Below are 11,839 nucleotides of genomic sequence, written 5' to 3'. Positions count from 1 at the left end.
ATGGCGTTGAGGGGCTTGGTGGCACTAGCGCTGCTTGTCCTAATTAGCCGCTTCTCCTCTTGTTACCTCCCCCCTACTCCATCCTCCCATGGCTTCATTCAGTGCCTCACAGAGAATATACCTAGCGAGCTCATCTTCACGCCGGGCTCTCGTAACTTCACCGGCGTGCTCGTGTCCACCATCCGGAACTCGAGGTTCTTATCAGCCAACACCGCGATTTGCATCGTCACCGTGACAGATGCCTCCCACGTGCAGGCCGCCGTCCGGTGTGGCCGCGCCAACGGCGTCCGCCTCCGCGTGCGCAGCGGCGGGCACGACTACGAGGGCCTGTCGTACCGGTCGGTGCGGCCTGAGACGTTCGCGGTGGTGGACCTGGCCGACCTCCGCGCCATCACCATCACCACCGACGGCGAGCACTGGGCGTGGGTCGACTCCGGCGCCACGGTCGGCGAGCTCTACCACACCATCGGCAAGCACAGCACGGAGCTCGCGTTCCCGGCCGGCGTGTGCCCAACGCTCGGCATCGGAGGCCACTTGAGCGGTGGCGGGATCGGCTCGATGATGCGCAAGTACGGGCTCTCCGTCGACAACGTCGTCGACGCCAAGCTGGTCGACGCCAGCGGGGACCTCCTCGGCAGCAGGGCGGCCATGGGAGAGGACCTGTTCTGGGCCATCCGAGGCGGCGGGGGCGAGAGCTTCGGCGTCGTCGTGTCATGGAAGCTGAGGCTCGTCAAGGTCCCGTCCACGGTGACAGTGCTTCGCATCTCCAGGACGCTAGAGCAGGGCGCCGTCGATGCCGTGACCAAGTGGCAGCACGTCGCGCCGACCCTGCCCGACGGCATCAACATGGAGGTCCTCGTGCAGGGCCGGCAGGCCGTGTTCCAGTCCCTGTACCTGGGCGCGTGCCACCACATCCTGCCCACCCTCGCGTCCCGCCTCCCGGAGCTGAACGCGACGGCGGCCGACTGCAACGAGATGACCTGGCTCGAATCGGCGGCGTTCATCAACTTCGGCAACACCAACACGACGGCGCTCCTGGACCGGAGCACCGGCCGCCTCGACAGCTTCTTCAAGAACAAGTCCGACTACGTCCGGCGCGCCGTTGCCAGGGGTGTCTGGCTGGAGATATTCACCAACTGGCTCTCGACGAACGGCTCCGGGCTCCTGATCCTGGAGCCCCACGGCGGGCTCGTCGGCTCGATCCCCGCCGGGGCGACGCCGTACCCGCACAGGAGTGGCGTGCTGTACAACATCCAGTACGTCGCGTCCTGGTCCGCCGGCGATGGCAGCTCGGCGGCCATGAACTGGGTCCACAGCTTGTACGACTTCATGGGGCAGCACGTGAGCAAGAGCCCCAGGGAGGCGTATGCCAACTTCCGGGACCTGGACATTGGCGAGAACAAGGTGGTGAAGGATGTCAGCACGTTCCACAACGCTACGGTGTGGGGCCACAAGTACTTCGGCAGCAACTTCCAGAGGCTCGCGACGGTGAAGGGGAAGGTGGATCCCACCGACTACTTCAGGAACGAACAGAGCATCCCGCCACTGCTCGAAACCAATTGACGGCCTCTTGTTTTTATGGCACTACTATTTTCAAGAAGATGCATGGATATACTGCTATGTTTCAATAAATTCGTAGAATTGTTAAGTTTGCCAAAGATTTGCTTAATTTGTTGGTGGACCTGACCTCGCCTGTGGTAATACTTGTTAGCATTAGATGGCCTGCATTAATCTGTCCCCAAGTGGTGCATTGTAATCTCTGGACAGGTTCCGTTTGTGTATATATGAATTGTGTTTGTACAGTTGGTCAGCTATCTGGACAGTACGTACAAGGGATGTTTCCCTTGGTTGTAGTGTTGCTATGATGTGTATATTTAGGAACATGCTGATATTTATCACTCTTTTTCTGAGACTGGAAGGAGTATTGGCTTTTGGGCCAAAGCTATGTAGAGCCGTCTATACATGAGGTTCAGTACATACATCCATGAAATTTTCAGTATCATCTAATGTATATGAACAGAAGTTGCAAAACACTACATAGCAGCTAAAACTCGTGCTTAAACAATTATACTACATATGACGGAAAAATGCATAGTTCCTACATAAACGTTCATCGATATGGCTTGTAAGTTGTTGGTATTTCCAGTTTCAGACTCTAGAGCACTTGGAGCTTGGCAGAACACATGGTTGAGGTGGTCCCATCATGTGTGCCATGCAATCAAAATTTTACTTGGCCACTATAAGCAGGCACTGCAAAGTGTATCTCCTAATTCTTTCCCACTCTCATGACCTCTTTATGAATTTTCATTGCCCTGACGGTTGCAGCCAAGGTGGAGCCTCCATACTTTCATCTTTCCATTCAGTGCCAGCGCAAGAACATCATACTCTTCAACATACCATAGCTCTGATACTGTCGCCTGAAACAGCGATACGAGGATAACAAATGCTGCTACATTAGCAATCAAGATGATTTTGCAATGAAATGTTTAGAGAAAGGGATATGTGCAACGAGGAGCCTACCTGGAAGCCATGAATCTTCTCATTAACTTGAGCAACCAGCCCATGGAAGAACTTGACGTGATCAAAAGATGGCGCACTTTGCTACAAGAGGACACAGAAAATGTAATGTCTGATGAGATTAAGTAAAAAGCTGAGGAACACATCAACACAAACTTTCAGACATTTAGCAGTATAGAGTATCGTTAGCTGAAGACAGTACCCTTTCTAAGTTTAATTTAGTACATAAAAGCAGAAATAGTAAAATAAAGATGAAAACACTCCACATCACTGCCGAACAGATTCTTGTTCCAGTCAGGGGGCTTATTGTGTGGTTATAATTGATATTTAACAACCTAGCTGCTCGACATCTTGAATGCAGATAACATCTGCTGGCGTCCAAAATGGAATCAAATACGTAAATGTTCTGTGAAGTAAAACATAAAGTCATAGGTAGCCTACCTCTTCTGGGAGCTTAGGATGTCCCAGGATTCGTGCAAACGAGGTGTGAAGCAGAACAGGATCATACTGTCAAATGCAAAATTCAGGTTAAGTGACAGATTCACTAAAATGTGCAAAATACCATGTTAAGAGCCATCATTATGCAATAACTAGGACAACACAACTATGCTGAATACTGAATGCTAAACTTAGCATGGACCTGAGATCAAATTTTAAGAAAAAAAAAATGTGCTTTCGTTGATGTTCCTTTGTCAAAATAATTCTACTTATTGACAATGGGGATGGTAACTTGGGCAACATTTTAATCAGACTAGTCTGAGCAGCGCATACCAGTTGCTTTTGAGGTGCTCGCGGGAGAGCTTCTCTCAATCTTGAGCGGATTTCTCCAGGATCAGTACCAGATTCAACCTAAACACACCACCAAACAGAATCTATTATCTTATTATTTGGCCAACAAATGGAGCCTCCACGTTCGCTCTCAAGGCCTAGAAATTCCCACGTTAATCGGAGAAAAATAGAAAAATAAAAATTACCCACCACTGCCATTACGATAAAAATTAGCCTAAAATACCCCTGTGCCTAATTAAAAATCACCCACCAATGTCATTATGAAAAATTAAATATAAAATACCATTTAGCCATGTATCAGTTACAAATATATACTATTAATAAAAACTAAAGCTAACAACAATCAATCAAAATAAAATGAAAATAAGAATAATTATCTGCATAATATTATTAAAGCTCAACAAATCAAATTGTTATTATAGGTAGATCATAATTGATTTGTTTTAATCAACAATAAGACATAATTTACGATAATGAACAGGATGATGTATGGTAAAAAAATAGTATAATCTTTAAGTAAGGACACAACGACATGCAAATTGTTGAATTTTCAATACTAGCCGCACAAATGCACGGGCTATACGCCTAGTTACCTATATTTCAGCCTGAAACTCTGAGTACATGTTACAATAGAGGATTGCGCTGATAGGACCAGAGATCCTACCGCGGCTGCGTAGATGGTAAGCGTGCGAGGAAGAAGGGGGAGGCTTGAACTGGCGCCTGCGAGGAGGCGCCGTGGTTGCTGGTGGGCGCAGGGAGAAGAGGCGGCGACTGGGTTAGGGCTGAGAGAGAGAGACGCAAGGGTTGGGAAAGGCCCCGTGAGGCCAACTGAGATTGATTCTCAGCCTAATCCTTTTCCAATCCAGAGTGCAGGTATTTAACTTACAATTGTCTCAAACTATAGAAATTAATTGACATAAAAGGGAAAGTAAATATTGTGGCCCCTAGCCACTTGTGCGCCGCCCCCTGCGCTGGTACGTGATCTAGGCCGGGGCTGGTGGCTGCTCCTGAGCTGGGCCCGGCTCCTGGGCCCTAACATCTCTCCGCTCCTCGGGAAACAGCTCGTCCTCGAGCTGGAAGTCGGGGTAGCGCTCGGCGAAGGACTCCTGTGGCTCCCAGGTGGCATCATCCGGAGAGAGACCCTCCCACTCCACGAGGACCTCCCAGGCGTCCTGCTGGGAGCGTGCCCGTCGCACCCGAGCGGGAGTCAAGACCACCCGTCCATCATGTACAGGCGGCAAGGGTGGCGTTGTCGTCGGAGGGTCGCCATGGAAGGGCTTCAACGGCCCCACATGGAAGACGTCGTGGAGGCGTGAGCCCTCAGGAAGGCGCAAGCGATAGGCCACCTGCCCAATGCGCTCGACCACCTGAAATGGCCCTGCGTAGCGAGGACCCAGCTTCCCCTCGGGCCGGTGCTCCAGCGAGTGGGTCGGCCTGTGGAGGAGGCGGAGCCAGACCCAATCGCCGACCGCAAACTCCAGCTCGCGGTGGTGCTCGTCGTAGTAGTGCTTAGCGTGCTGCCGGGCTTGGAGAAGACGCTCGCGGACGTCGGCGAGGAAGGTGTCGTGATCACGGAGCGTGTCGACCGACTCCGTCTGAGCCGTGCCCGGGTATGTGGAAGCAGCGCCGGCGGCGGCCGACCGTAGGCGACCTCGAAGGGAGTCGCACGGAGAGCCGTGTGGAAGGAGGTGTTGTAGCAGTACTCCGCCCAAGCCAGCCAGTCGACCCTGGCGCGTGGGCGATCTCCTGTAGCGCACCGCAGGTACATGGCCAGCACCTTGTTGACGCCCTCAGATTGCCCGTTTGTCTGGGGGTGGAAGGCGGTGCTGAAGCGAAGCTGAACGCCCGCCATCCTGAACAGGTCGCGCCACATGTGGCTGGTGAAGACTGGATCGCGGTCGCTGACGATGGACGTCGGGAAGCCGTGAAGCTGAACGATGCCGTCAAAGAAGGCGCGGGCGACCAAAGACGCCGTGTATGGGTGACTGAGGGCGATGAAGTGGGCGTACTTCGAGAAGGGATCAACCACCGTGAGGATGACCGACTTCCCGTGGACCTTAGGAAGGCCTTCAACAAAGTCCATGGAGATGTCTGCCCACACCTGCGAGGGAACCTCAAGGGGCTGGAGCAGCCCCGCCGGTCGCTGGGTCGGCGTCTTGTTGCGCTGGCACGTCGGGCAAGCGCGGACATAGTCCTGCACCAGCTTCTTGTCACGGGGAATGTAGAAGTCGGAGCAGAGACGTTGCAGGGTCTTCTGGACGCCCTCGTGGCAAGCTGAGTGTACCACCGAGAGCACTCGCTGGCGTAGGTCGTGCTGAGCGGGCACGAAGATGCGCTTGCCGTGGAGAAGGAGCCCTGCGTCGGTGTGCCAGGGCGCATCGAGGCCCCCGTCCAGGAGCCGTGCGGCCTCCTCGTCGGTGGATGTGGCCGCGCGGATGTCGTCGAGGTCGTCGAAGGACGGCCCGTAGATGGCGTGGAGCTCCGCCGCGTCATCAGAGCTGGACTCGCTGTCGCGGCGGGAGAGGGTGTCCGCCGCGGCATTGAGGCGCCCCGGGCGATACTCCACGGCGAAGTCGAACCCGAACAGCTTGCTGAGCCACTGATGCTGCGGGATCGTGGACAGCCGCTGGTCGAGGAGGTACTTAAGGCTGTAGTGGTCAGTGCGGACCAGGAAGCGGCGCCCCCAGAGGTAGGGCCGCCAATGCCGCACAGCCTGTACCAGGCCGATGAGCTCCCTCTCATAGGCCGCCAGCTTGACGTGGCGGGCGGCGAAAGGCCGGCTGAAGAAGGCCAGGGGGCCGGACCCCTGGTGCAGCACCGCGCCGAAACCGGTGCCGAAGGCGTCGCAGTCCACCACAAGCTGCTGCTCGAAGTCCGGCATCTGCAATACCGGACCCGTCGAGAGCGCCTTTTTTAGCGCCGTGAAGGCCTCCTCCGCTTCCGCGGTCCAGGCGAAGGCCTCCTTGCGCAGGAGGCGCGTCAGGGGGGCGGCGATCGCCCCGAAGTCCCGGATGAACTTCCGGTAGTAGCCCGCGAGGCCCAGAAAGCCGCGCACGCCTCGGGCTGAGCGTGGCTCCGGCCAGGACGCGACCGCCTCCACCTTGGCGGTGTCCATCGCGACTCCCTCGGCCGAGATGACGTGGCCGAGGTAGGCGACTGAGCGGGAGCCGAAGGCGCACTTGGAGCGTTTGAGGTGGAGGCTGTTGGCGCGTAGCGCGTCGAGGACGAGGCGGACATGCTGCAAGTGCTCAGACCACGACGAGCTGTATATCAAAATATCATCGAAGAAAACGAGCACAAACCGCCGAAGGAATGGCTGCAGGACGTCGTTCATCAGGGCCTAGAACGTGGCCGGCGCGTTGGAGAGACCGAACGGCATGACGAGGAACTCGAAGTGGCCGTGGTGGGTGCGGAACGCGGTCTTCTCCACATCAGCCAAGTGCATGCGCACTTGATGGTAGCCCGAGCGCAGATCGAGCTTGGTGAAGTACATGGCACCGTGCAGCTCGTCGAGGAGCTCGTCGACCACCGGGATCGGGAATTTGTCCTTGGAGGTCTTGTCGTTGAGCGCACGGTAGTCGATGCAGAAGCGCCAGGTGCCGTCGTCCTTCTTGACCAGCAGCACTAGCGCCGAGAACGGGGAGGTGCTGGGTCATATGATGCCCTGGGTCAGCATCGTGGCACACTGACGCTCGAGCTCGTCCTTCTGCAGCTGTGGGTAGCAGTACAGCCTGACCGCGACTGGTGCCGTGCCCGGCAGGAGGTGGATCCTGTGGTCGTAGGTGGATCCTGTGGTCGTAGGGGCGGGACGGAGGGAGGCTGCGCGGCTCGGCGAAGACGTCGTCGTACTACTGGAGGAGGACGTCGAGGAGTGGGCGCTCGGGGTCGGCCGAGAGCGCGTGCAGGCGCGGCTCGGAGATGTCGACGCGGGGCGATCCGATCCCGCGCCAGACGATGCGGCGTCCACGCCACCAGAACGCCATGCAGAGGTCGTCGAAGTCCCACAGGATCGGACCCAAGGTCCGCAAGTAGTCGAGGCCGAGGACGAGGTCGAATCCGCCCAAGTCGATGCCGAAGCAGCTGATGGCGAACTCCTCCTGGCCGATATGCATGGCCACGTTGCGGGCCACCGCCCCACATGGCACGCGGTCGCCGTTGGCCACCGTCACTCGCAGCCTGGCGCTCGATGTCGCCAAACCGAGACGGCTCATCAGATCCGTGTGGATGAAGTTGTGCGTCGAGCCGCTGTCGAGGAGGGCCGTCAGACGGTGTCCGCCGATGTAGACAGGGACCATCATCGTGTCCTCGGTGCGAATGCCGGCGATGGCGTGGAGGGAGACAACAGGGTCCGGCTCCTCAGTAAGCTGGGCGCCAGTGCCCCCGGCCGCAGCGTCGTCCTCGCCATTGGACGTGTAGTCGGCCACCTCCAGGTAGAAGAGGCGTTGGCACTGGTGGCCACGGACGTAGGGCTCGTCGCAGTTGTACAGTTGTAGCAGAGGCCCTGGTGACGGCGTTCCACCATCTCAGCCGGAGTCAGACGGCGGAACGGTTTGGGCGGCGGCGCCGGTAAGGCCGGTGCAGGGGCGGCCGGCGGTGGCAGCGCCGGCGCTGGATGGGCTGCGCGTGGCGCAGCTGGCGGCGGCAGGGGCAGGCGCTGGGGAAGGCGCCCTGCACGCTGTGGAGAAGCGGTCGCCGTGGCCGCTGTGCGGCGCTCGAAGGCATGTGCGAGATGCATGGCATCCTGGAGCATCTGGGGTGTGCGGAGCTCGACGTCGACACGGATGTGATCCGGCAGACCCCCCACAAAGAGGTCCGCCTTCTGCTTTGGCGAGAGCTCCGGGGTGTGGCACACCATAGAGTTGAAGCGCTCCTGGAAGTCTTGGACGGTGCCGTGCCAGGGAAGCCGGGCTAGCTCCGAGAGGCGGTTGGAGCGAATGGCCGGCCCAAAGCGCTGATTGGCGAGCTCCTTGAAGCGCTCCCATGATGGCATGCCCTCGTCCTGCTCGAGGGCGTAGTACCAGGTCTGGGCCATGCCAGTCATGTGGTACGAGGCGAGCCAAACCCGGTCGGAGGCCAGCGTGCGCTGTCCCCTAAAAAACTGCCCACAGCGGTGGAGCCAGTTCAGTGGATCTTCAGCGCCGTCGTAGGTGGGGAAGTCGAGCTTGCTGAAGCGCGGAACCCCCAGGCACTCGTGTGCGCCGGCAGCTCCCGGTGCGCCAGGCGCGCCCAACGGGTTGGGCTGCGGGATGTCGTCGAACAAGGGCAGCGGTGATGGCGAGTGGGGGAGCGGGATCTTGGTGATCGGCAGGGTCGGCGAAGACGTTGGGGGTGCCGTGGACAGCGTGGCGGCGGCCGTCGATGAAGAACTCGCCAGGGTTGTAGATCCGTACCCTGGCATCCCATAGGGCATGGACGCCGCGGGGGTCGACGTTGGCGGCGGTGGAAGGCGCGCCTCCATGCGCGTCTCCATGTCGCCCATGCGGCCCAGCAGCTTGGTCATCAAGGCGGCCAGACTCTCCATGGTTGGCGGCGGCGGTGGTGGCTCAGACTTGTCATCGCCTGGCATGGCTGATACCAGGTTGATAGGACCAGAGATCCTACCGCGGCTGCGTAGATGGTAAGCGTGCGAGGAAGAAGGGGGAGGCTTGAACTGGCGCCTGCGAGGAGGCGCCGTGGTTGCTGGTGGGCGTAGGGAGAAGAGGCGGCGACTGGGTTAGGGCTGAGAGAGAGAGACGCAAGGGTTGGGAAAGGCCTGGCCAACTGAGATTGATTCTCAGCCTAATCCTTTTCCAATCCAGAGTGCAGATATTTAACTTACAATAGTCTCAAACTATAGAAATTAATTGACATAAAAGGGAAAGTAAATATTGTGGCCCCTAGCCACTTGTGCGCCGCCCCCTGCGCTAGTACGTGATCCAGGCCGGGGCTGGCGGCTGCTCCTGAGCTAGGCCCAGCTCCTGGGCCCTAACATGCGCGCTAAGGTTACTAGAACTTTTTGCACCAATGAGAAAACATAGATATCCATGAAATCAATTGACAGATAGGACAGGGTGTTCTAAAGATCCAAACCTGCCACAAGCCAAGAAGAACACCAGTTGACGTTAAAACCACTCGATCCAATACAATTTTAAGAGGACAAACAGTCTGGGTGACTCTTTTTACTGCCTCCACTTCAGCTTCAATCTCAAGGAAACACATAAATATAACATATGTCAGTAAGAACTTTACTCCCATGCTCAAAGAAATCAAACAGAGGGTGTGTTCACCTCGGCATCAGTTGCTACAATGGGCTCCAAGTGATGAGAGGCGTGAAACATACTGAAGTGGTACATGCTTGTATTTTGGAACCATATAACTGCAAAACAATCAACCGCATAAAGTATTCAAGATCAAATGTGTCAACAAAGCTGTATCTCTAGATGCAAATAGCCAAGCAATCAAGAACATAACCAACTGAACTGATAATTCTATTTAGCAGCATTCAAGCGTTAGTAGCTTCAAATAACTAGATCAAACTCTACAATTCTGTACATAATACCACACCGTTACGAAAACTTTACCTTGATCAAAATAAGGAAGAAATACTTCCTTGACAGCCTTCCTGCAAGCACAAAGCATACTGAATAAAGCAATGCTCTGATGTCACCTAAGGAACGAGGAATTATTAAATTGCCCACCTGACCAACTACAGGCTAACTACTAAACTTAATATCTTCTCTCTTGCAGAGAAGAAAAAATAACTTCATTTCAGAATTGAGAAACAGAATGGCAAGGAATTCAGTCAAAGCTCATCTCACTCACGAGATCACAGTGGCGAATTCCGGGTCCAGATGGAGCACATTTGCGCGCACTGGTGGGTCGGCGGCCTGCCAGGTAGCACCCAGCACATTTCAGCTCGGCATCGACATCACAGCCAAGCACATGGCAAGCAGCGTGAGCAGTAGAGCGCAGGGGTGGGTGAAGAAAGGCCGCACCTTGAGCCTGGGCACGATGGCTCCGTCATCTCCGGTGTCAAAGAGGTCCGACAGCGTGAGCGACTGCGACGTCTCGCCGCCCCTGAGGAACGCCGCGCCGCGCTCGTCGAGGTCCCGCGCCATCTTCGAGTACAGCTCCGCGCGCCGGGCCGGCACGGAGCCGGAGCCGCCTGGGGCAAAACCAAGAGAAAGGGGCAAGATTTTCACAACTATACTATTGGAGGAGATAGAAAACCGATGGATGGAAGGTTCAGGAGGGTCGGTTACGAGGGGAGACGGGAGGGTAGGAGCCCATGCGCTGCCAGCGGAGGAGGACGACGAGGAGGAGGGCGGCGGCCGGGAGGAACCAGACGGCGGCGCCCGGAGATCTGGGACGGGCAGAGCAGCTGCTCGGGGGCCTCGGGGCCATGGCCATCAAAGTCTGGTTGGGTGACTGCTGCTTGATGCGTGTGCCGTGTCCAGTGGTTTCCATATGGGTGAAGTTCATGTCCTTCCCCGTAACATGTTCCAAGTGGCTGTCACTGTATTATCTTCTAATTTCCCAAGTTTTTTACATGCTACGCTGTATTTAGATCCGTAAAATATTGATAAAAAGAGTCACATCAGACACTGTAGTAGCATTTTTCGTTTGTTTTTTATAATTGTTGTCCTACCATGACCTAACTAGAATCAAAAGTTTCGTCTCGTCGTGTACATCAAAACTATACAATTAATTTTTTATTTACCTACATTTAATGCTCCATGCATGAGGTAAAAGATTTGATGTAATAGGTGAATAGTGAAGTTTGGATTGAGAAATTTTGGAACTAAACACAGCCCTAAATTTTCTCGCCCTTGAATTTATTTTAACAGAATATTATATGATTCGGCGTAATCTATATATTTTTAAGCTCTATTTGGATGTTGATATTACTGAGAAACTTGGTATTGAATTGAGTTCATACCAAGTATTGAAATGGGTTCAATACCAAACAAATCGTTTGGATGTATATGACATTGCTAAATGGAATTCAACTGGGCTTAAATATCAATTCATATTTAGATGCGTATTTGTAAAATCAAGAACTGACTCATCTCATCTTCTCTCCACCCCTCCTTCACACACCACCACCACCTCCTTGCAAGGGAGGTGAGCCTACGAGCAGATGGACTCGTTTGACGGTGTCTCTTCTTCTCCCTCGTGTAATAGAGCTCGAGGCCGTCGAGGAAGCCGCCGCGGCCTCCCCATAGCTTGCAAGCGTTGGTCGCGCTAGGCATGACAAATGCGCGCGGACTCCGCTACTAGCAGCATCGCTCCCGCGTCACCTAAAGCAAGGGTCTGCGAGGAGACCTCGCGGGGTGCCGGCGGTTTGGGGGCGGATGGGAAGTTGAAGGGCTTCCATGACGCTGAGCGTGCAGAGCAACGTGGACGCGGAGGGAGTGAGGCGGAGTGGTGTGCGGACGGTGCTGCAGAGCAGGGATGCGGGTTGGAGGGCGTGGCGCGAGGGAGCAGAGTGGCGATCGAGGGAATTGGGTGGGAGAGATGAGCGGCGGCGGTGGGAGCAGAGCAGGGTCTGAGG

General features: G+C 55.6%; 2 protein-coding genes across 2 annotated transcripts; one reads left to right on the top strand and one right to left on the bottom strand.

Annotated features, from left to right (window-relative positions):
- On the top strand, positions 1-4,224 carry LOC120711524 (berberine bridge enzyme-like Cyn d 4). The gene is made up of 2 exons (XM_039997080.1): positions 1-1,547; positions 3,992-4,224. Exons 1-2 carry the CDS (start codon positions 1-3, stop codon positions 4,185-4,187), a joined length of 1,743 nt encoding a protein of 580 aa, XP_039853014.1. The 3' UTR covers positions 4,188-4,224.
- Positions 1,887-10,740, bottom strand: LOC120711525. The gene is made up of 10 exons (XM_039997082.1): positions 10,548-10,740; positions 10,281-10,450; positions 10,108-10,172; positions 9,867-9,907; positions 9,573-9,661; positions 9,376-9,489; positions 3,289-3,366; positions 2,959-3,024; positions 2,521-2,601; positions 1,887-2,417 (listed from the first exon to the last, which is right to left on the bottom strand). The coding sequence occupies exons 1-10, from the start codon at positions 10,693-10,695 to the stop codon at positions 2,295-2,297; spliced, it is 975 nt and encodes a 324-aa protein (XP_039853016.1). The 5' UTR covers positions 10,696-10,740; the 3' UTR covers positions 1,887-2,294.
- Between the last annotated feature and the right edge of the window lie 1,099 nt (positions 10,741-11,839).

The sequence above is a fragment of the Panicum virgatum genome, chromosome 6K (assembly GCF_016808335.1).
Source record: "Panicum virgatum strain AP13 chromosome 6K, P.virgatum_v5, whole genome shotgun sequence".
NCBI lineage: Eukaryota > Viridiplantae > Streptophyta > Magnoliopsida > Poales > Poaceae > Panicum > Panicum virgatum.
This window is presented reverse-complemented; position numbering and strand designations above follow the sequence as displayed.

Coding starts and splice junctions, on each gene's coding strand:
- LOC120711525 (XM_039997082.1), bottom strand. CDS start 10,695: ATGGCCATGGCCCCGAGGCCCCCGAGCAGCTGCTCTGCCCGTCCCAGA. Junction 9,908..10,107: donor GAATTCGCCACTGTGATCTC/GTGAGTGAGATG, acceptor TTGTGCTTGCAG/GAAGGCTGTCAAGGAAGTAT. Junction 9,490..9,572: donor TTGTAGCAACTGATGCCGAG/GTGAACACACCC, acceptor TGTTTCCTTGAG/ATTGAAGCTGAAGTGGAGGC.
- LOC120711524 (XM_039997080.1), top strand. CDS start 1: ATGGCGTTGAGGGGCTTGGTGGCACTAGCGCTGCTTGTCCTAATTAGC. Junction 1,548..3,991: donor GAACAGAGCATCCCGCCACT/GCTCGAAACCAA, acceptor GTAGATGGTAAG/CGTGCGAGGAAGAAGGGGGA.